At 51.3% G+C, this 21,322-nt stretch overlaps 11 protein-coding genes across 11 annotated transcripts; 5 read left to right on the top strand and 6 right to left on the bottom strand.

Moving 5' to 3' along the window:
- Positions 1 to 330: 330 nt before the first annotated feature.
- Positions 331 to 2,267, bottom strand: K460DRAFT_327585 (general substrate transporter). Its single transcript, XM_040930677.1, has 4 exons — positions 1,780 to 2,267; positions 1,249 to 1,721; positions 735 to 1,192; positions 331 to 682 (listed from the first exon to the last, which is right to left on the bottom strand). Exons 1-4 carry the CDS (start codon positions 2,148 to 2,150, stop codon positions 461 to 463), a joined length of 1,524 nt encoding a protein of 507 aa, XP_040793133.1. The 5' UTR covers positions 2,151 to 2,267; the 3' UTR covers positions 331 to 460.
- A 447-nt stretch (positions 2,268 to 2,714) lies between these two features.
- K460DRAFT_382239 (glycoside hydrolase family 51 protein) lies at positions 2,715 to 4,827 on the top strand. Its single transcript, XM_040935402.1, has 6 exons — positions 2,715 to 2,923; positions 2,973 to 3,167; positions 3,316 to 3,443; positions 3,494 to 3,582; positions 3,633 to 3,684; positions 3,743 to 4,827. Exons 1-6 carry the CDS (start codon positions 2,817 to 2,819, stop codon positions 4,690 to 4,692), a joined length of 1,521 nt encoding a protein of 506 aa, XP_040793134.1. The 5' UTR covers positions 2,715 to 2,816; the 3' UTR covers positions 4,693 to 4,827.
- A 373-nt stretch (positions 4,828 to 5,200) lies between these two features.
- Positions 5,201 to 6,161, bottom strand: K460DRAFT_382240 (uncharacterized protein). Its single transcript, XM_040935403.1, has one exon. The coding sequence runs from the start codon at positions 6,019 to 6,021 to the stop codon at positions 5,515 to 5,517; it is 507 nt and encodes a 168-aa protein (XP_040793135.1). The 5' UTR covers positions 6,022 to 6,161; the 3' UTR covers positions 5,201 to 5,514.
- A 164-nt stretch (positions 6,162 to 6,325) lies between these two features.
- K460DRAFT_17965 (uncharacterized protein) lies at positions 6,326 to 7,843 on the bottom strand. The gene has a single exon (XM_040927039.1). It carries the CDS (start codon positions 7,578 to 7,580, stop codon positions 6,693 to 6,695), a length of 888 nt encoding a protein of 295 aa, XP_040793136.1. The 5' UTR covers positions 7,581 to 7,843; the 3' UTR covers positions 6,326 to 6,692.
- Positions 7,844 to 8,106: 263 nt separating this feature from the next.
- Positions 8,107 to 9,261, bottom strand: K460DRAFT_272756 (uncharacterized protein; the record flags this gene model as incomplete). The annotated part of the gene is made up of 3 exons (XM_040927827.1): positions 8,107 to 8,866; positions 8,926 to 9,126; positions 9,188 to 9,261. The coding sequence occupies 3 exons, from the start codon at positions 9,259 to 9,261 to the stop codon at positions 8,107 to 8,109; spliced, it is 1,035 nt and encodes a 344-aa protein (XP_040793137.1).
- A 250-nt stretch (positions 9,262 to 9,511) lies between these two features.
- On the top strand, positions 9,512 to 11,331 carry K460DRAFT_361346 (mitochondrial carrier protein). Its single transcript, XM_040932438.1, has 3 exons — positions 9,512 to 10,007; positions 10,062 to 10,359; positions 10,414 to 11,331. The coding sequence occupies exons 1-3, from the start codon at positions 9,825 to 9,827 to the stop codon at positions 11,157 to 11,159; spliced, it is 1,227 nt and encodes a 408-aa protein (XP_040793138.1). The 5' UTR covers positions 9,512 to 9,824; the 3' UTR covers positions 11,160 to 11,331.
- Positions 11,332 to 11,439: 108 nt separating this feature from the next.
- Positions 11,440 to 13,182, bottom strand: K460DRAFT_272958 (polysaccharide lyase family 4 protein; the record flags this gene model as incomplete). The annotated part of the gene is made up of 4 exons (XM_040927842.1): positions 11,440 to 11,628; positions 11,681 to 12,514; positions 12,568 to 12,997; positions 13,052 to 13,182. The coding sequence occupies 4 exons, from the start codon at positions 13,180 to 13,182 to the stop codon at positions 11,440 to 11,442; spliced, it is 1,584 nt and encodes a 527-aa protein (XP_040793139.1).
- Positions 13,183 to 13,836: 654 nt separating this feature from the next.
- Positions 13,837 to 15,220, bottom strand: K460DRAFT_273747 (uncharacterized protein; the record flags this gene model as incomplete). The annotated part of the gene is made up of 6 exons (XM_040927907.1): positions 13,837 to 14,251; positions 14,297 to 14,327; positions 14,374 to 14,441; positions 14,487 to 14,842; positions 14,898 to 14,996; positions 15,047 to 15,220. 6 exons carry the CDS (start codon positions 15,218 to 15,220, stop codon positions 13,837 to 13,839), a joined length of 1,143 nt encoding a protein of 380 aa, XP_040793140.1.
- A 1,052-nt stretch (positions 15,221 to 16,272) lies between these two features.
- K460DRAFT_327609 (amino acid transporter) lies at positions 16,273 to 18,641 on the top strand. The gene is made up of 6 exons (XM_040930678.1): positions 16,273 to 16,690; positions 16,746 to 16,930; positions 16,981 to 17,060; positions 17,115 to 17,519; positions 17,567 to 17,886; positions 17,943 to 18,641. The coding sequence occupies exons 1-6, from the start codon at positions 16,559 to 16,561 to the stop codon at positions 18,366 to 18,368; spliced, it is 1,548 nt and encodes a 515-aa protein (XP_040793141.1). The 5' UTR covers positions 16,273 to 16,558; the 3' UTR covers positions 18,369 to 18,641.
- A 403-nt stretch (positions 18,642 to 19,044) lies between these two features.
- On the top strand, positions 19,045 to 19,827 carry K460DRAFT_423065 (uncharacterized protein; the record flags this gene model as incomplete). The annotated part of the gene is made up of 2 exons (XM_040938194.1): positions 19,045 to 19,434; positions 19,565 to 19,827. The coding sequence occupies exons 1-2, from the start codon at positions 19,143 to 19,145 to the stop codon at positions 19,825 to 19,827; spliced, it is 555 nt and encodes a 184-aa protein (XP_040793142.1). The 5' UTR covers positions 19,045 to 19,142.
- Positions 19,828 to 20,609: 782 nt separating this feature from the next.
- On the top strand, positions 20,610 to 20,810 carry K460DRAFT_272221 (uncharacterized protein; the record flags this gene model as incomplete). The annotated part of the gene is made up of 1 exon (XM_040927780.1): positions 20,610 to 20,810. One exon carries the CDS (start codon positions 20,610 to 20,612, stop codon positions 20,808 to 20,810), a length of 201 nt encoding a protein of 66 aa, XP_040793143.1.
- Positions 20,811 to 21,322: the final 512 nt, after the last annotated feature.

Here is a 21,322-nt window from a genome sequence, read left to right on the forward strand (position 1 = left end):
CCTGTACATCTGAGACTGTAAGCTTAGATTGTGCCGCTGTGCTGCAGATGGTCTAGCTGCAGAGATCATCGATACTGGACTTAGTAACTACAATATAGGTTGCCTTGCATGAGTGGTGGCAGCAGTTGATCAACAAAGCCTAAAGGTATGCAGGGTTACAACATCTACCAGCGCTAGACAAGGGGCTAGATGGATGACTTGCTGATTTCGGGATAGGTTCGATCCGTTGCCTGCGTAGAAATGAATGTGATTGCACGTAGCCGATAGGTAATAATAATGATACAACACAACTGCGCGAGATATGCAAACGGTGACAGCATTGGCAAGTTTCTTACGGGGCAATTGATAAATTATCTTCCAACAAACTACATTGACTACTTGTTCATTCGTACACGGACTAGTCGTTCAGATCTAGCTGTGAAGCAGAGATCCTAGAGAATCTAGCTTGCGCGACTCTGAACTAGTACTTAACCTCCTCCTGGTGATGGGAGATGGAGCCTTGCTTAGCAGCGACCTCCTCGACACGGCGCTCGAGATCGACACCCGGGGCCCAATCGCGCTTGTCCATGCCTGGTACGAAAATCGGTGCGTTGGTGAAGAGGTGGTTCATCTCCTCAAGCGGACGCCTGGCGGTCTCGGGAAGGAAGCAGTAGAAGAAGATGGCGTTTGTCAAGTTGCAAATCTGTATAATTGTTAGTGCCAGTATTCTTTCGGTGGACTGGAGAGCTACTTACGACAAACAGGAGATAGTATCGGTATCCAACCTGCTCCATGGCTGGCTTGGTGACCTGTCCAATCATGGTGTTGAAGGCGAAAGATACCATGGTAGCGATCGAGACACCCTTGGAACGGGTCTTGGTATCGAAGATCTCGGCAGGGATAATCCAAGACAAAGGTCCGCAGGTTGCGCTGAAGCTGAAATTGTACACCCAGGTGATGGCAATGAAACCCCAAGCAGCGGCCGTGTTATGACTTGTTCCAGGGGGGAACTTGGCCAACAAAATGGTAGCAATGATGAAGGTGATCATGTTTCCAATGTTGCCGAGGATGAGTGGCCAGCGACGTCCGAACTTGTCGATCAAGAGAATGCAGAGGGCTTGAGCGATGAGGGCAATGATGGACGAGATAGCCTGGTACTTCAGTGTCTCGTCTCCCTTGATGCCCATCTTGCCGTAGATTGTCACAGAGTAGTCTGTATGTCAAAGTCAGCACATGCGCTTTGTTGGTTTGTAAACGAGCGTTACGTACACTGAATCGCAGATACACCAGTCATCTGAATAGAACCCTGGATAGCGCAGGCCAGAAAGAGGCGGCGGAAGCAAGACCTGTCTTTGAAAAGCTCGGCATAGGACTTGGCCTCATGCTCACGATCGAACGTGATGGCGTCCTGAATTTGCTGGAACTCGGCCTGGACCCAAGGATCGGTCTCATCGCCGTGAGAATGCAACTTGGCGAGGTTATGAAGACCTTGCTCGACCTTTCCGTGGTCGATCAACCAACGCGGAGATTCCGGGAAGATCATGATAAGGGCGGCGAGAATGACGGCAGGGATGACTTGGATACCAAGACTGGTGCGCCATTGGCCGCTGTTGGTAGGGGCGAAGCCAACATAGGTACCGTAGGAGATCCAAGAGGCAGCAAGAGCACCGACACCCAACATGAACTGCTGCAGAGCGGTGACACGGCCTCGAATGCTAGGGTGAGCCAGTTCGGCTTGGTACCTAAAAGAACGAAGATTAGCATGTGAGTCCCAAGTGGTCAGGGTTTGGATGGACCTACAGCGGGATGATCATGACGAGGATACCAACACCCAGGCCAGCAATAGCACGTCCAGCGTAGAGGTATGAGAGGCCCTGAGCACCGGTCTGGAGAGCGCCGCCCAGACAGAAGACAATGGCGCCGATCATGATGGTCATTCGCCGTCCCAACTTGTCACCCATTGGGCCGGCCGCGCCAGCACCGAAAAAGGCACCGCCCGTGAAGACGGACACAACGGCTCCGATTTCATTGTCGTTTGGCTTGAACTTGCTGTTGAAGCTCTGCGAGGCAATGACTTGGGCAATGACACCCAGATCGTAACCGAAGAGCAGGGAACCGAGGGAGGCGAACAGGCCTACAAGGAACTGGTACCACTTGGGAGGGAGGGCCATGATGAAAGCTCGTCGAGTCTTGCGGAACTCAAAGATTTGAGGTTCTGAATGCTGCGGGCAAACGAGTGAAGAGCAACCCCACACGAGCCGTGTGCAACGACTTTATATACTTCGGTGTAATCATCCCATACCCTATTTCCCGTCACATGGCGGCCGTATCCTGGGGCACGGGTCGAACGGCGCTTCTCCAGAATCTCTCCAGAAAGCGGGGACATGACTCGCTCCGCGTTTATTTGCTCCGTGCCCTTGTCGCTCGGAGCACTCACCGAAACCGCGGCGTGCGTTCGGTCGATCCTCTACCGACGGCATTCTTTGTGAAGGCGTTAGACCGCGCCAAATGCCCAGCTCACTAGGCCATCACTGGTGGAACGTCTCTTGGTCCACGGTGACTGGGCCCGGTTATGTGCCCCAGAACAGGCTGGCATGGCCCAAGTGGAAATATCGTCCAGGTAGCGCCGAATGTATTCATTCCACGAATCACATGGCGCTCCGTAAACGGATAGTGCTAGCTGCGTGGAGACAAGCGCCAGCGCCTCACGATCACGCGCAGAAAGCTTTCTGTAACCCCAACCTGGCCATATCACAACTATTTCAAAATCAAAATCCAGCACTGCATCGATTGCACAAGTCTCTTTCCGCGGCAAAAGTCCCTCCTCCAATTGCATCATGGCGACCTTTACGAGAATCGACGAGGGCGAAACACCCTCCATCACCATCCACCCTACACACAGTGTTGCCAAGATTAATGACAACATATATGCTGGTTTCACAGAGTAAGGGAATACCGCCATGCGGGCCTTTGTCGCGCTTACCGAAAACCAGGCACATGGGACGCTGCATCTATGGCGGCATCTATGAACCTGGAAGCCCTCTCTCCGACGAGAACGGCTTTCGCAAGGATGTCATCGAGTCCTTCCAAGAGTTGAATGTACCCGTAGTCCGATATCCAGGTGGCAACTTTGTTGCAACATACCATTGGCTCGATGGTGTTGGCCCAAAGGACCAGAGGCCTGCCAGGTAATATCATCTCTCCATCAAGCTTCAAGTGTCTTTGCTTCAACCTCCAGCACGGTTCATCTTGCAGACCTCGGCGCATAGCAGATGCCTGTTCGGCTATCTCATGAGGGCTTCACACGTGATGTTTCAAGGCTAACGACTTGCACAGGCCAGAGCTTGCTTGGATCGGCACCGAGTCGAACGAGTTTGGCACTGACGAGTTCATGAAGTGGTGTGAAGTTGTCGGCACCGAACCTTACCTCTGCCTCAACTTTGGCACTGGAACACTAGACGAAGGTTTGTTTTGTACATTTGCACATTATAACATTTGCTTATACCGGCTGTAGCTCTTGGATGGCTCGAGTACTGCAACTCGGACCGTAACACATACTACGCTAATCTGCGCCGCAAGAATGGCCATGAGAAGCCTTACAATGTTCGTAGATCCTTTTGCTCCCTTATAACTCAGTGACTGATTTATTATAGGTCAAGTACTGGGCATTAGGAAACGAGTGCTGGGGCCCGTGGCAGGTTGAACGTACGTAACGTCATTTACGAACTACTCGTAACATACACTGACTTTGCGCGACCTCTAGAGATGACCAAGGAAGACTATGCGAAGAAGGCTTACCAATGGGCGAAAGCTCTAAAGCTGCTCGACCCCAGTATTGTCTTGATCCTCTGCGGAGAGACTGGTTATTCATCATGGGATTACTATGTCCTCAACCAGTGCGTCAAATGGGACGTGCATGGCCTCGCTGGTGACAACACCAAGTCACTCATCGACATGCATTCCATTCATATCTACACCGCGGATAACGAGCATCTACCAAACGCCACTGCACCAAGGGCTGCGGAACGAGCAATCCAGCTAACTAGCGCGTTGATCGATCTTGCGCGCATCGAAAACAAGGTCCCCGAGACCGTCCCAAGGCCTACCATCTGCTTTGATGAGTGGAACGTCTGGGATCCCGTCCGCGCGCCTGGCGAGCAGGGTGCAGAGGAGAAGTACACGCTCTCCGATGCGCTTGCCGTATCCATCTTCTTGAACGGTTTCATCCGACAAGCAAAGGATGTCGGCATGACCAACATTGCGCAGTCGGTCAATGTCATCTCACCGTTGATGACGACCAAGGACGGACTTATTAAGCAAACGATTTGGTGGCCATTGCTGCTGTTTTCCAAGTACATGCGCGGCCACACCATCGCACTGAATGTCCGGGCTCCGGAATACACTGGACGAACAAATCCCAACTGGATTAGGGGCACGATTGAGACTCCGTTCCTCGACTGCAGTGCCGCCCTCGGAGACGACGGATACATCAACCTTGCTGTTACAAACGTTAGCGAGGATAAGGACTACGAAGTCAACCTGGAAGGTCTCAAGGCGGACAGTGTGGAAGTACACACGGTTTCCGGTGACAATGTGCAAGTCGCCAACACAGAAGAGGAGCAGAAGGTTGGGATCAAGGAGAGCAGCTGGGACGGCAAGGGCGCTTTCAAGTTCGGCAAGCACTCTTTCACGCTCCTCAGGTGGAAAGCATGAGCAAGGGCATGGGCATGACATGGACGACTTCAATGTATAGACCATCTTTAGACTTTCAATAGACCTGGGTTTGTGAGTTCTTCGATTGAAGGCTTGGTTCCGTCCTGTATTTCGCCCTAACAAAATTATAAAGGCAATGTCAGAGCACCCCACAGTGGACGATTATTGCCCGTATCACTCGCGGCAGTACGGCACACCCCCGGTTTGGGGTACGAGAAATCCGATTAAATTTGCCTCATTAGTTTAGTGACAAACAACGTGTCGGACGAGGTGGAAGTAGTTAGTGGCCCATCTCGGGCACGGCACCGAAGGATGAAGGGTGCATACATGCTAACTGCATACAATCGGCAGGCTTGGAAAGCTTGGAATAGCCGCGATGGATTAGAGATGTTTTGGTGAAACCTCGGTGTCATAGACCGCTTTTCATTTTGGTAGACTTGGCTGTTCTAAGTGGAGACAACATGTGTGCGGAGTTCCAGATCTTCCGGCCTAGGGAAATGAACAACTCAGCGCTGAGAGGGCCTCGGCCATCGCTTGTCAGTCGGTTTTGTTCAATTGTAGAACTATTACCGTTCATCAAACTATTGGAAATTAAAGACCCCACTTGAGCATATCTTGCATCGATGGATCAAACTTGAGCAACAACAACGTCGATTTACTAACGTACTCTCGCATTGTCCGGCTATTACTGAGAGCAAGGAAGAGCCAAAGTACTCTAATGGACTATCCAGTACGCAGAAAGTCAACGGGCAGGATGGAACTTCGTCCACTTGGCATTGGGAGGCACGGCGGGTGCCGAACCACACCTATCCCTCTAACCATTTACTTATTAAGCGGCATACCGAACTTCCCGATCCCCTTCCCTCTCAGCTCCTGCTTTGCAAACACCACCTCATCGACCTGTTTCATCAAATCTAGATCAGTGCTCTTCCCCGGCACAAATACCAGCGCTGCATCCGCTGCCGGATGACTTGTTCCAACAAAGTTTCCCTCCGCGTCCTTTGCGTAAAATTTGAGGTAATTCTCGCGTGTCATATTTCGCACAGTAATGGATTGTACGACTTTTCCCGACTTGTGACTGAAGGGATTGTAGTTGTGTATGCTGTTGGCCACACGGCGGGAGATCATCGGGACCGAGATGGTCTCTTGTGGGTCGCCAACTGCTAGGGCGTCCATGTTGGACCGCACCTTTGCGGAGAGGGACTCGTATGTTGGGGGGTTGGACGAGTCGGATACGTAGGAAGGAGGTGCCTCCTGCTCCTGTGGTGCATTGCTGCTCTCTGCCTCTGCCCCCGTACTCTTCGCGGTGGGTTTTGGATCGCTCGACATGGTATAGACAAAGGCTGTAATGCAATGGAGAGATGTGAAATCGTGTGAGCTTCTTCCGGCTGATCAGTCGCGGCTTTTATTATTGCTAGGCTTACTGAGGCAGACAGCTATCTTCGGTATCCGCAGCACAAAGGATGGCGTGTGAACGCCTTGCGCCTCGTTCATTGCCACAGGCTCAGCGTAGTCACATGGCTTAGACGACAGGCCAGGGCGAGCTCCGAGGTTGTACCGATCGGCGAGCAAAGCGGGATGTTTTATGAGTCTTAGTCCAATTTCTGTGAACTGGTTTTGATGCTTGACACAAATTTAGCAGTGGTTACAATCTCTAATGCCCAGCATTCTACTATGCGGTGAAACCCAAAAGTCAAAGAAGTCTTCGTCGTGCATAGGCATTGTCATGTCTTAATGTGGAGATAGCCTGATATGGACTAGTGCTGATATGTGGCGACACTTCCCCAGGGCTTAGTTCTTACTATATGTGGCAATTTCTGTATTCGCCGTCGATTACGGGTGCCCTTTCGAACTGACTTTTCGCTGTGGCGCCAGCGACTACAATTGGTCATCGGAAGGGCGACCGGACCCTGGACAATTTCGTGCTACTCTTATACATGCTGTCATGACGAGATATCTACATACACATACTGGACGATTACGCACTGCGACACTGCACCTTACCCATCCAAATACGACTTTAGAGGCCCGAGTATCCAGTCATCTCTCAGCACCTGCAAGTCGTCCCGGTGTATGTAGCAAAAGACGGCTCCAACCGTCACCAGGCCCGGTAATAGAAGCATCAAAAGCAGGTACTGCACCATGCCCCACCACGCGTTTTCTAAATTCTTCTGCATTGCCTTCTCCTCGTTCAGGCTTGGATACTGCTCCTGCGGTACCTCGTTCCCCAAGAACCTACAAAGCGGCTCCCACTTCAAGTCGGAATCAGTATCGAGCTCGAGTAATCGGTCCTTGGGCACGGAAGAGCGAACCGTGTCGTAGTGCTTTTCGTACGCCGATTTCGCCACAGGACCGCCGTAGTTGTTGCCATTGTGTACCCTGAAAACAGAATGGACGAGACGCATCAAGGGTGCTAACTGGGTGATGTTCAATGTTCGACAGAGAGTGAACAGGCGCCAGGTATCCAGACACCAGATGCTCTCTTGCATGCTCTGCTCCCAGTCCGCATAGGACCTGTTCGTGAGAATGACTTTTGCTTCTGGATACGCTTCGATCAATTCTTTCGCGAACACACAACCTGGTAGATCCATGATAGCATCGTAATCGCCTAGAAGTTTGTCGAACTCTGACTTGCCATATGGTGGTAGGTCACGTTGCTTAGCAGGTCGGTCTTGAGTCGGGAGTAAAGTAACGTTGATAGCTTCTTGCCAGAGGGCGAGTTCTTTCGGTTTGACGAGAACGTCGCGCATTTGATGTGGTGTGTAGCCCAGTTTGCGCAAAGCAACTGAGATGGATGTTGTTCCTGTGCGGCACATGCCTAGAACGAGGATGCGCATTGGCTTCTTCCGTGTACGCTCATCCTGGTCGATGAGTCTCTGGCCTGGCATATTAACGATATTTGCTGCAAAGAGCCCTGTCGATGTAGGGAATAGCTATGTTGAGAGGTAAGCAGCGAGGACAAAATGTCGAATGCGCGGATTTGAATAAGATAGGTGTGATATGGATTAGGCTAAACTAACGGCTTAACAGGGCCGCGAACCACTGGTTCAGTATGCAAATCCTACGCACTCGCCTACGACAGGGCTTAAGGATCTCTTTGCTAAAACATACTTTGTGGGCTAGGGCTTCATACCTTGGCAATGGGAAACAAAAGTCCAACAGGCAAAGTATGGAATCAACTGGAAAGAATGTATTTCAGCGGTACAACGAAGCAATAAACAAAACACTAGGTTAACAATACTGCGAGAAAGCTGGCAAAGCGCCCCAACGCCCGTCCCCTTGACACGCCAGTCCCGGGCGTGCTCTGCTCGCCGGAGACGAACGGTATTCCGTACCCAAACGCCGAAAGTAACAAGCAAGCCCATTTGCCGTGTCTTCGTACCCTGATAAAGCCTCGGGTCATGGCTCGCGTACCTACTTCTTCAAAGCAGCATCGTACAGACTGACGAGTATGCCGACCCAAGCGCCAATTTGCAAGCCCATGTATTTCCCAGGCACGTTGTTACGGACAACACCAACAGTCTCTGCAGAGAACGGTCCCCAACTGTAGTCGTTCACACGGGCAATACCAGGTTCGCCAACGACTCCGGCGTCAATGGTGTGTATGCGGAAGGCGCTGTAAACCAAAATAGCCTTCACAATGTTGAATGTGAGTGGATCGGCGGGGTACTGGCGGTCGGAGGATCTGCGCTTCGTGTTCGAGCCCAGGGTCAAATTGAAAAAGTAGGAGAAGACGAGGGGGAGGACCCAGCTCGTCAGTGACCAGAGGATCGCGGGTGACCACCACTCGCTCGAAAGAAGCGCCGTAAAGTTTGGCACCAAAAGGAACAGAAAACCGGTATGTTTAGAGACCTGATCTGGCAGGGTAGTAGCAGCGGTCGTCTCTAGGGTATTCCACTGGAGTCCGACGGCCTCGATGAGCAGGATGAGCGTCTGGATAGCAGCAACGGAGCTCGCGTTCTCGCGCACAAGCTCCTTTATGTCGTCGATTTGCGATCGATCCCACAACTCCGTAGCTTTGGTCTTGACAACCTGGAAAGACTGGTCCGCGACCTCAGCGAGCTGCGCGGGCGACGCTGGGATGTCAACTTCAGACAGAACTTGAGAAACGCGTCGAGACACCGCGCGCGGGGTGCGCGTCACAAGACTACTCTTCTCGGGCGTGGGCTCCTCGCTGTGAAGATGTTGTTAGTCTCGGCGCGTAACGCGACGCGTACCGTCATGCCAACTTACGAGGGAGCTTTGACGAGGGTTCGACGGCGCGGCTTAGTGACTAAAAGGGCCTGGGAAGGCGATGAGCGCTCGCGCTTTATCGGCGACCCACTGCGACCATAAAAGTCGCGGAATTCGGCGCGTTTGGCGTATGTTGTCTCGTTGGAGTTGAGATGGTCCTCAAGCCACTCGACCAAGTCGTCTTTCAAGTAGCCATCGGCGCTGCAATTGGCTCGTCAGATACCATACCAGAACACGCGTTTAGGATCGCAATAATGCGTACTCAGGTAGCTTAGCTTTCTGCGCGAGGTCGATCAGCTCGCCTTTGCGCTTGCGCTGTAGCCATGAATGGGACATGGTAAGTAGTAGAAATGAAGTCGCGTAAGTGATGCGATCAAGAGGGTATAGATAGCTAAGGGAGAGAGGCGCGGTGTGGGAGAATCGCCGGGGACGGTGGAGTGTTGATCGGAGAAAAGACGGCAACGATGCAAGTGTAAACAGAAGGCTGGGGTGCACGTGAGGCAACGGGCGCTAAACCGAATAGGGTCTTGGCGCAAGACATGCTCCTGCAACATGCCCCACGCCAATTGTCTCGTACATGGTGGGAGCCCGGTGTAGAGAGCTTTGTATCTGCTTCGTCGCGACTTCGTTTGTGTCGTGCTACCTGACTCTTCGTACCCTGTGCAACTGTCTCATCAACTCCTCTTCTGGTCCCTGTTACGGAGATAACTAGGACGGGGGGTCCGGGTTCTGCCGCGCCTCCGATGCCCGATCTGGACCGAAATTCTCTCGATTCAATTCGACTTTGACCTCATCGCATAGCCACGCCTGTAGCAACGTCACTCATTACTGTCCTTGCAATTTTCTCATCACCTCTTTGCTTTTGACCAACTGTCGCGCCGCTATCGAGGCTTCCGCTAATGGTACTTGCCCGCGTGGCTAACCTCTTCACCATCGGAGACTCAACGAACAGCCTGATTGACAACGGCCGTGGTCATGCCACTGATCCAGGGCAGACAGTGGAGCTCCCCATGGCGGATACCACACGGAGAGCAATCGGGGAGGACATAGACGAGGAGGAAGCGCGGCCGCCATACCTGCATGTGAGGATGCCTGATCCAGGAATGTCGCAGGACGCCCATTGACAAACGACGCAGGCAATGCTAGCTGGAGGCATAGGAGGTACCACAGGCGACATGCTCATGCACTCGCTAGACACGGTCAAGACACGACAACAGGGCGACCCGCACATGCCACCCAAATACACGTCCATGGGCAACACCTACTACACTATATGGCGGCAAGAAGGTTTAAGAAAAGGGTTATATGGTGGGGTCCAGCCAGCGTTTCTGGGGTCCTTCGCCGGCACCGTCTGCTTCTTTGGCGCATACGAGTGGAGTAAGCGGACTATGATCGAGTATGGCGTCGCGCCGTCAGTAGCATACTTCACCGCTGGTACGCTTCCATCCATTGAAGTCTAGCCAGCAACACCTGCTAATATATCATTAGGCCTCTTCGCCGATCTCGCTGCTGCGCCCGCCTATGTCCCCTCCGAGGTCCTCAAGACCCGCCTACAATTGCAAGGTCGCTACAAGAACCCCTACTTCAACTCGGGCTACAACTACCGCTCTACCGTCGATGCTGCTCGCACAATCGTAAGAACAGAAGGCTTTAGTGCACTCTTCCATGGCTACAAGGCCACCTTGTGGCGTGACCTGCCATTCTCGGCATTGCAGTTTGCTTTTTACGAGGAAGAGCGGGGCTGGGCGAAGCGGTACATGGAGTCAAACAACATTGGATTGCCATTGGAGATCGCTACAGCTGCCAGTGCAGGAGGCATGGCCGGCGTTCTGACCACCCCACTAGATGTAGTCAAGACGCGCATCCAGACACAGCATAACGTCATCCCCGGAACATCTACCAGCCTGCCGAAAACTACCCCCTCGCACGTGTCGTCCTCAACACACGCGACTTCGCAGAAAACAGCCAGCGCATCTCGTTCGCAGATACGACCAATTTCAACGTCCTCTCCTTCGACAACTCTCAAAGCCCACGGTGCCGTAATGCTCGATACGTCGTCCGTGGTGACTGGATTAAAAATCATTTACAAAACCGAAGGTATCGCTGGGTGGTTTAGGGGCGTAGGGCCGCGGTTCGTCTGGACCAGCGTGCAGAGCGGGACTATGTTAGTCTTATACCAGACGTTGTTAAGATATTTTGAGCAACATCCACTTGTAAATGCAGAGGATGCGTAAGATATTGTATGAATAAAATGGGCTGGGGAGGGTAGGATATAAACATTATGCATTAGTGGCGTTTGAATTTATCATAGCTAGCAACGCAAAGCGATAGACTAGATCGTTGTAAATACAACATTTTTCACTCACACACAAACTGCTAGAATGTCGCTCACAGGGTGTGCTTGTTCTACTTAATCAAAGTTTAATGTCATGGATTGATCGTGATAGTAAACGACTTTTCATGGTTATATTAATCGAAGCGTTCCAATACAACTAATAGACTGCCAGACCGCTCCTAGACTTGCAGCTCCAAAGCATCCACGATGTAGTTCGCACTCAACCAAGTGTCGGATCCGCTGCCAATCACACCCACTGTGAGAGTATTCGAGCCCTCTCGGAACGCGCTTGCCGGGACGTCCCAGGTATAGACTTCGCCATAGCCACGGTAAGCGCCGCGGGTTACGCCTCGAGAATCGATTAGTTTCTACGATCATGTTAGCGAGAAGAGCTAGAAGTCAACACAGGGTCACAAATACCGGTGCGCCTGGGTCCGTTCCAGTCCAGCTGCCAATCTTGACGGATGGCCGGCCGGTCTTGAACGAAAGCGTAGTACCAATTCGAAGGACATGGCTTTTGACTTGTGCCGATGTCAAGGAGAAAGTAACCGTTGCAGGGCTACCCTGCTTTGACCACAAGGCCATGGGGAAATCCGATGCTTTTGAGGTACCGACAGTAAACCCTCCACTCCAAGAGCTCATGCGGGAATCGGAAGGATGCATTCTTGTGATCTTGTCGCCGTTCTTCAACTCGAATGGTTGGCCGTCGAACTCACCAATACGCCAGACGACAGCCGGAGCCGATTCTTTCGATGCAATGTCCTTTGTAGTGGTTTGCCCAGCGGTGACGGTCACTGTGTCGGTAGAGACGAGGAACTCGCCCTTGTACAACTTCACTGTGTAGCTGCCAGGCTTCATCAACGGGCTCTTGTAGTTACCGCCTTGCGCCTTTGTCCAGTACTGAGCATCCTTGTTTGACCAATGTACGACTGCTTCAAAGGTACTCGGGACACCAGTCGCCTTGCCAGTAACAGATCCTCGGCCACTCTCACCTACATAACCGTCAATCTTGAGAGAGCCAAAGAAGCTAGTATCCAGGTTCTCCGAGGGCTTTGTACCGGCTGCTGTGAAGGTCATAGCATACGGCCCGTTAAGGCCACTGCGCCAGTCTTCAGTTCGGACGTGCCCACTATTCATATACCAATAGAGCTCCTGATCGCCGCTAGTGGTTTGGCTGTTGATGTCGCGCATGAAAGGACCGCCGGCTGAGGTCTCATAAGCAACACCGGGCATGACCATGCAGACTTGAGCTTTCTGTAGACTTTTAGCAATCTAAAAAACCAAAATAGGAGGAAGAAGAATCATACCGAGCCAGATACGCAATGCACCTTGTCTTCAATGAAGCGATCCGAGGTGTACATCTTGCATGAGGTATGACCATTCGCGCACTTGAACGTATCCTTGCCCTCAAACGCGGTACAACCTCGATTGTCACCAACATCACCATGTACGCCGGTTGGAAGCTCTGAAGTTTTGAGCCTAGCGAGGAAGCGAAGCTCGCCTGGATCGACTGAGCCCTGATTCTTCGTTGCCAGGTAGACGGTTGCATCGCCTTTCTTAGCCACGTAATAGTGCGTAACAGGTAGACCATTGGACTTGACTGTGATTTTGACGTGCCCATCAATATTCTCAGCAGTGACCGTGGAGGCCCCGAGGCCGGAGTTGATGCTCGAAGCTTTGCCAGTACCCTGATACTCGACACCGTTGTACTTGAGGCTTGTGAGGTCGCCGTTGGCCCTATTCAGGTGTCAAAATCTGGAACGCTGTGATCATGTTCGAGGTGGTAAGTACTTGTTAATCTGAAATACTAATCCGCCATCTGTATCGACGCTGAAACCCGTGCTGGTCGTCGTGAAGCCGAAAGCTGCATTCGCGACCTGGCCGAGAGCCAGGGCAACAGCGGTGTTTGCGATGGAGCGCATGGTTCAAAACTGGCGAGAGGTATGATTGCTGTTTATTTCGAAGGTTCCAACTATTGCGCAACGTTCATCTTATAGTTGACTAGCATAGAGTATGCCTGCCGCGCGAGGTTATGTATTGGCGGAATCTACATTTCCAGTTGCTCTTACCGACATTGTCTATAGCTTCCTAGGTCATTTAAGCCTTTATATATATTAAGCCAGTGAGCTTGTTTCACCAGTACTGCCCCTGTCAGACCCACGATCTTCCATGGAATGTTCCAATCCGGGCGTAGGCTTAGATGTAATTGCCGGACATAGATTGCAAGACCCTGCATGTAGGAAGACCCACACTGGTGGCCTAGCCAAAACGAAATTCGCGTTTTCGGCCATAGATGTTGCGCGTCTAAAGGATGGTGGATGTGTGAGAGGAGCGGAGCGTCACCAGACTTCGCGCTAGTCCGGGACGGATAACCTTGGAACAGGAGAGCCGCGAGAGGTGCTGCGGCCGCCACACGACCACTTCTCTGTCACCCGTGGACATTCGGCCACCCAGCGTACCCTAACGACTGTCAGTTTTTGTCCTTCAGAGAAACCAGTCGTCCTATTCCTTGGGCGCAGTAGGGCTGTTGATTGGCTGTCGAATTGGAGAGACCTGAAGCTGGCAGCATTCGGACGTCAACCGCTTCGATTCGCACCTCTCTGTCGTGGAGCATCCCTCTCCTCTACTGACACTCTGACTTCCTGCTGCATCATTACACCCCCATGATCATTCCGATCAAATAGACTCGACGTGCTGGTATGTTCGTCCTCCCGGGAACCCATTGTCACAAGTTCTTGCCAGTCCGACTGCGCCTTCGCCTTCTTCCTGTCTTTCGACCCTTTCGATGTTACAGTCACCGTGAACTTTCCCGAGCCAGAAGGCACAAGCTTTGGCTCCGTGGCGCTGGATTCCTGGTGGCTCCATGACTGGCGTGACTGCGAGAGTTCGGTTGCTTGTATTTGTGGGTAGAGAATGCCACTGCCGCCAACCCCGAGGAACCGTTTGATACGTGGGATGCTGGTTACGATGAGCGACAGACTCGTTACGGCCCTAGGCTATAGTCAGATTGAGCCCAAATTCTCTACTCGTACTTACTGAGTCAAGACTGCAGCTTCGACAGTATCGCCTGTGTCTCGTTAGTCACCACTTTTTGAGGGCATAGAACGACGTACGGCCGGGGTTGCTGCTCTGGTTTGCTTTCAATACGGCCCAAATTTGCGCCCCGGCAGCCAACGGTACTCTGAAAAATCAGCACCTTTCTTCATCTCGTTGGGCTGAGACATACATCGCTCTTGCTCCGAAGAGTAGTGTTGCTGATATACACTTTTCTTTGTTTAGCGAAACAGACCACAGAGTCGGCACGATCCACCCAGCTAGCACTAGGTCTGTCACTATGTTGTACACAATCACTGAGACTAGGAATGGGCCGTTTCCACATTGCCTTGACTCGATTGTCCACTTGGGCAGGCCACATTCGAAACCGACTGAACCGATGGAAAATATACCCCACGTCGCTATCATGCCGAAAAGTATCGCTTTCGCTTTCCTCGTCTGCGGCACTACTCGTCCAACGAGAAAAGCAGATGATAACTTTGCAAAGGTCATTGCAACAAATCCGAGCAACACTGCAGCGTACATAGCCTGTGGTCACTCCCGTCAGTCACAACAAGTCTAGACGATACGTAAGGTGGCAGACCTTGGCTAAATGCTCCACTTCGTCGATGCTCAATGTCGCCTTCCCTAATCCTGCATTGACAGCATACTGCCAACTGACTGCCGCTCCTAGGTAGACGATCTGTGCTCGAGGTCAGTATGTCCAGGCTAAAGTGCACTTCAACGCCTTACGCTCCCCACAAGTACTGTAGCATCATCGGGTCCGAATGCTACTTTGTGGACAAGACTTTGTCCAAACCGCGCTATCCCCACACCTAGAGTTATGCATAGCCATGAATAAGTAGAGACAAGAACAAAGCCACCTGGAGTCGATTTTGCGATTCGCTCGGTGCCTGCGCGATCCATTTCCTCTAAAGTCAAATATGACCTTGGAACAATGAAGACGGTAGAAGGGCCGTCGCAGTGGAAAGCGCAGCTTGTTCTGACAATAAAGGCGCCTCTCGTCCACAGCGAGCAAGCATAAGGCGCAGGCTTGACCCTCACCGACTTAAAACGCCGCCGATCTCCTATACCTTGAGTTGAAAGTTAAGACACGACCTAATGATGCTCCATGCGTCCGCCTCCAAGCCATGCCTAGATGCAAAATGGAGACAATCCTGCGATTCGAAGGGTTTTTGATCCCGCCGCATGGATAACCCTGTGCACCTGCTTCATGGCTAACCTGTTCTTCGCGATATCGGTGGTTTTCGGTTGCATGTTGGCTCAGCCGCACCTCGCTTAGACTCCATGCTGACGGCGCAGCCGAGGTGAAGGCCCTTCTGGTTTGATCATGCTCTGATCTTGTGACTTGCACTAAGCAGTTCGACAAGCAGTAGATGACAACTATATTTCAGAACTAGATAAGTTCTGTCGAAGAAAAGTTGCGAAACAGGACTCCCAGGACTCACCTAATATCTTTCAGCTGCGAAGGCTTCACAAGCTAGCATAAAAAAATACCCCGATGTCCCGCATCCACGCGTGCACCGGGTTAAGCGCAAACTAGCAAAACTACCGCTATTCCGCTGCGGGCACTATACGGGCGGCAGCGGTACTCGGGAGCCTATTTGCTAGAGCAACACCCTGATCTCTCCACACGCAAGGTCCCCTCCCGTTGCGTTCTCCAAATGATACAGGGTCGTAACACGACGACTCGCATCCTTGTTCCCTGAAGAGCAAAACGGGACTTCCTCTCCGGACTGTTCAGCCTCGCTGATTTGAGTAAAGGCTACAAGGATTGCACTTGGCATATGGACACTTTGTACATGGTCTCCAAAGGGTAGCCCGCTTCCGTGATGAAACTTGCTTAGGATAGCACGCGATGCAGCCTCATATTGAGTCCTGATTTGATTGCTGAAGACAAGGATGCGGTTTGGCGATTGGAGACCCTGTACATGCGCGAGAGCTTTTTGCGTGCCGAGACGGGCTGGATCCTTCGACGGCGCCTTTCCGGCAACGGGGATGTGGGAGTAAATCTCACCCCTCATACGTTTGATAGCCAGACGTCGTGCATGACTCTAACCTTCCTGTCTGGCCCAAGAGACGGGCTGCCAATCAATATGGTTAGCCGCGCTGCACAGCTACTCGAAAGCTTGCCGTCTTTACTTCTTGGGTCTTCAGTGGGGTTGCCGCCTCTCGAAACTTTCTTTTTATTGCCAACGTTCGACGTCCATCCACCCACCGATCCACTGGGATATCGTTGTCGACATGGAGACGAACAATTATAAGGAGACTAATGACCTGGATGTGGTCGAGAGAGGGTCAAGTCAGGGTGAAAAGGCGGGAGTTTCTCCCTCTGGTGCCCCCTCCGGAGAGCGAAGACCCGCGGCTGGTCTTGAGGTATGCCAGACTTGAGTTGTCCCAACATCAGCGGAAAGTGCTAACAAGATGGCAGCGATACATCAATCTAGCAGCGGTTGTTAACTTTGGGGTGATCATTCTTGCCTCGTGGGAATCACTTGCCGTCACCTTCCAATTTGCATTAAACAATGGCGGACCCGCCTCTATCTTCTATGGCTCTATTTTGGCTGGCTTTGGTGCCTGTGCAATTGGCTTCTCACTTGCCGAGTTGGCTTCCATGTGAGTTACTCGACGCTCCTTCTCATCATCCGCATCTGACAGGAATGCAGTGATCCCACCGTTGGCGCGCAGTATCGCTGGTCCGCCAATCTTGCTCCTGCAGCTCCTCGCTTCTGGGGCCTGCTACAGGGTACGTCCTCTACATGATTGATCAGATAGGATACATCGCTCACACAGAGAATAGGATGGGTTACCGTGGGCGCATGGTGCTTCGCCTGTAGCGGACCTCCATCCATTCTGGCCAACATGATTACCTCCCTCGCGATCTTTAATAACGAAAATTACGTACCCGAGCGATGGCATACTAGTCTGATCATGATCGCCGTTATGATTGTACCCTTCTGCTTCAATCTCTGGTTCCGCAAGCTCCTCGATGCCTTCGAGATGACTGGTGGTATCCTCCATATTGGTCTCTTCATCGTTTTTGTAGTTGTGTTGATTGTCTTTGGACCGCGCAGCGATCCTGACTTCGTCTTCAAGACTTTGATTTGGGAGAACTCGGGATGGAACAATAAGGGTGTGTCATGGGGACTTGGATTGCTTAGCATGACCTTCTCCGTCACTGGTGCGGATAGTGTCTTGCATATGTGTAAGTTGCCCTTGCATTTCAAGAGATCCTGCTAACTTTGTATGAAGGTGATGAGGTCAAAAAGGTCCGCACGCGTGTGCCTCGAAGCATCATATTAACTTGCACCGTCAACTCTGTCATGATGTTCGTCTTCGCCACTGTTCTACTTTTCTACATGGGCCCACTGGATAACGCCATCGACACGCGCCTTCCGCTCCTGTGGGTTTTTCACGGTATCACTGGTTCGAAAATCGCAGCGAATGTGCTCATTTCGTTCCTTGCTGTCATCTTCTTCTTCGCGCTATTCAACATCTTCGCTTCGGTCTCGCGTCTGGTGTGGGTCTTCGCTCGCGACAACGGCCTCCCTTTCTCGAGTTTCTTCGCATACGTACGTGGTTTTGCCTCCGGTGTCGTTACTCGACAAGTTTACTGACACTCTAGCAGGTACACCCTACCCTCAAACTCCCAGTAAACGCCCTACTCCTCGTTGGCTCTATTGTGACGTGCCTCTCTCTCATCTATATCGCCAGCGACACCGCTTTCAACGCGCTCATCTCCCTCCAGGCCCTCGCCCTTCACGTCTCGTATTTCTTCCCCATCCTCTTCATCCTTCTCCGCAAGGTTCGCGGTCCGCCTCCACCCTATGGACCTTTCAAGATGGGTGCTATCGGCGTACCGGTTAATGTGTTCGCCCTCTGCTATATAGTGTACGTGGTGGTTTGGATGCCGTTCCCGCAGTCCTTGCCGGTCACGAAAGACAATATGAATTATGCTGGGGTAATATTTGGTGCTGTTGTATTGGGTGCGTTGGGGCATTGGTTCATTCGTGGGAGGAAGACATTCAAGATGCCGGTTATTCGGTACGAGTGATAGCTTGGGCTAGACATGCTGTTGCCTCTAGATATGTCAACCCAAACGCTGGAGTACATACTTCACTTTGGTTACGGGAATCATGAGTTTAAAATAACGGTGCTCTCCTACAGGTCAACCCAAAGATAAATAGAGAATCTAGACACATTAGCTGGTACGTCCCTTTTGACGTTAGTGATGGTATTCTCTGACCTCTCTCCTTTAATGTCGGCAGATCCGTAATTGAAGCATGACCGGAGACGCCGTTTGTGAGACGCTGGTCTTAAATGCAGCGATAATAATACGGTCCCATCCAAGGCTCGAGGACTGTAACATCGGCTAGATATACAGAGTATTCCTTCAAAGAATTACATAGCTAGTTAATTAGATAATACATTAAAACCTTTGCTACACATGCCACACGCCAAACGGCGGCACACGGTGGCTGAGACCACCAAATTCCACGATCTTAGTGTTGGTAGAGGCCTGAACGATGACCACGAGGCTTGCCCAACTTGTCGACGAAATCGCCACAATTGGTGCTGACTACTCGTGCACTACAGCCTCGTGGTGTTTGTTATGATTGGCCGAGGGAAGGAACGGTGATCCCTCCCCTGCACTGTCCACGGGTTCAGCCCTGTGACGTTGCACCTTCTGGTTATACACAAGATTTAACTCATTGCATCATGAGGAAACCCTCCTGGGACCACCTACGCTTTACTACAATAACACATCTAGCATCACCCTAAGATCACACGCACCAACAGCAACACAAACAATAGAAGCGTCAACATAATGGCATCCGATCTCGCACCCCTCCCCGAACCCGGCCTTAGACTGTTCCCAGGCTTCACGGCCCAAAAACCAGAGACTTTTCTTATGAAAGGGTCACGCCTGCGGGGATACAAACCATCCTTCCTTGTATCACATTCCACAGCAAGTGGCGAGTCCGGAACGCCGTTCCTCAAGATCCGCGGAAAGAACAGAGCTTTTGTGACTATGCAGGCGAAGTTTTTGACTATGGATGGAGAAGAAGTCATGCGTATAGACAAACAGATACACTGGAACGGACCCGTCGAGTACCATGGTATGCGCGGGAAAAGGGACGAGATTTGGAATCTGAAGTTGAATAGATGGTTGCTGGAGAGGACCGATTATGGCACGGCACTCCCCACCCTACTCATTCTGCCTCTCGCATAACTAATGTGCTGACCCAGAGCTGACTATCAATGACCCGTCATCATTCGCCTACGACATCAAAATCCAGAACAAAATCCAGAATAAATTCCACAACATGGTCCAGAACGTAGTCCATGATCAGGGCAAATCAATCTTGATAGATGGCAACCCTGTCGCAACAATTTCACGGAGCAAACCCTGGTCCATTTCTGCCCGCCGCGATCTGGTCCACGTAGCACCTGGCATGGACATACTCGTTGCACTAGGTGTTACCTGGATACGAGCGGATAAGCAGAAGTAGCACACTGCTGGCGCTAAAGCGCCTGCCTGAGCTGGGTATTTGAAACCTGTGCGAACCGAATGGAAAAACTTGTGGCTAGCACTTACAAGGTAATCTAGATATCTCAGGTTTGTTGCTCATCAGAACAAGTGTTCCAGGGCGTGATCCGCTTCCTCTTCTACATCACTGGATCTGACAGGGAGCATGCAGTACATCGACCATCGCTACCATCATCTCGCCATTGACCTCGACTCCAATTCAGTCCCCAGATCACACAAGGCATAGAGCCTCTATCTACGCCCATGTTCCTAAGCAAAGGCAGAACCACGATTGCCGGCATGGTGATTAGTCCCATTATCAATGCTATCCTTCAGGTATTTTGATGTATTCGCCGCTTACCTGCTTTCTTGGAACTAATGCGCAAATATTCCAGTGCCTACTATCGTTCAATCAGGTTACCTTCACGCTCTTCCAATATCTCTTCGTACCCTGATCCGCGTCTCACACGCGCGCCATGATACCTATGATGTCCGCGCTACCAGTACATTGCCACAATGGCTCTTGATCGGTTCCTTTAGCTCTGTAAAAACATCCTGAAAGAATCAAAGAATCAGTCTCGAACAATCAAACAATGTGTCTTTGACCTTATCTCAGACACATCTCTTTGTGCCACATTTAGCACCGCACCACAGGAGCACAATACAGAACTCTCATATATACATCCCTAATTCGTAAGTGCTCAAATACTCTTAAGTACTCAAACGACCCACAAATCTTTTACAACGAGAACCACCTTACTCAATATGTTCCTCTCACGCGTCATCCTCATATCCAACCCGCAGAACGCCGAAGACGTTAAGATAGGCCCCATCCCGTTGCCTTTATTTATCGTGGTGTGCATGTTTGCGCCTTTTGTGATTGCGGGGATTGTTTTCGTTGTGCATAGATTGTGGATGAAGTGGAGTCGGAATAGGAAGGCGGCAGGGGAACAGGATGAAGTATAGTGAAGTATGACGTGTGGGGCAGTAAGTTTAGTGAGCGAGCATCTTTCCTAGGTTAGTTATGGAACATAGAACGTCAGGTGAGTGTTTATGGAGAAGGGAAACGTTATTAGAAGTATGTAACGTACATCCATTCGTAACGGAACAACATCGCATTTTCAGACATCTGAAAACTACCCATGAGTCGAATGGCTTTGCAGATGATATTATCTTATTGTTCAGCTAGTCCTTCATGTAGTATGATTTTCTAATTGGAAAATTATATTTAACTAGGGTATGGATTCGATCCCTCTGTTCGTGGCAACATAATATGCGCTATGCTCGATTCGATATAGCGATACGCTGCCCTTGAAGGTACCGCTATCCTGTTCAATTTTTGGCACACATTATCTGGTATTGGCACCCTACGTTGAGGTACTCTTCAACCACTCGTTCTGCACCACAGCCCATAGTTAAGGCGATGTAAATTGACGGCGCAAATATCGCAGGGGATACAGTTGCGCCAGAACCTTGGA

Source organism: Cucurbitaria berberidis (assembly GCF_010015615.1).
Source record: "Cucurbitaria berberidis CBS 394.84 unplaced genomic scaffold K460scaffold_1, whole genome shotgun sequence".
Taxonomy (NCBI): Eukaryota; Fungi; Ascomycota; class Dothideomycetes; order Pleosporales; family Cucurbitariaceae; genus Cucurbitaria; species Cucurbitaria berberidis.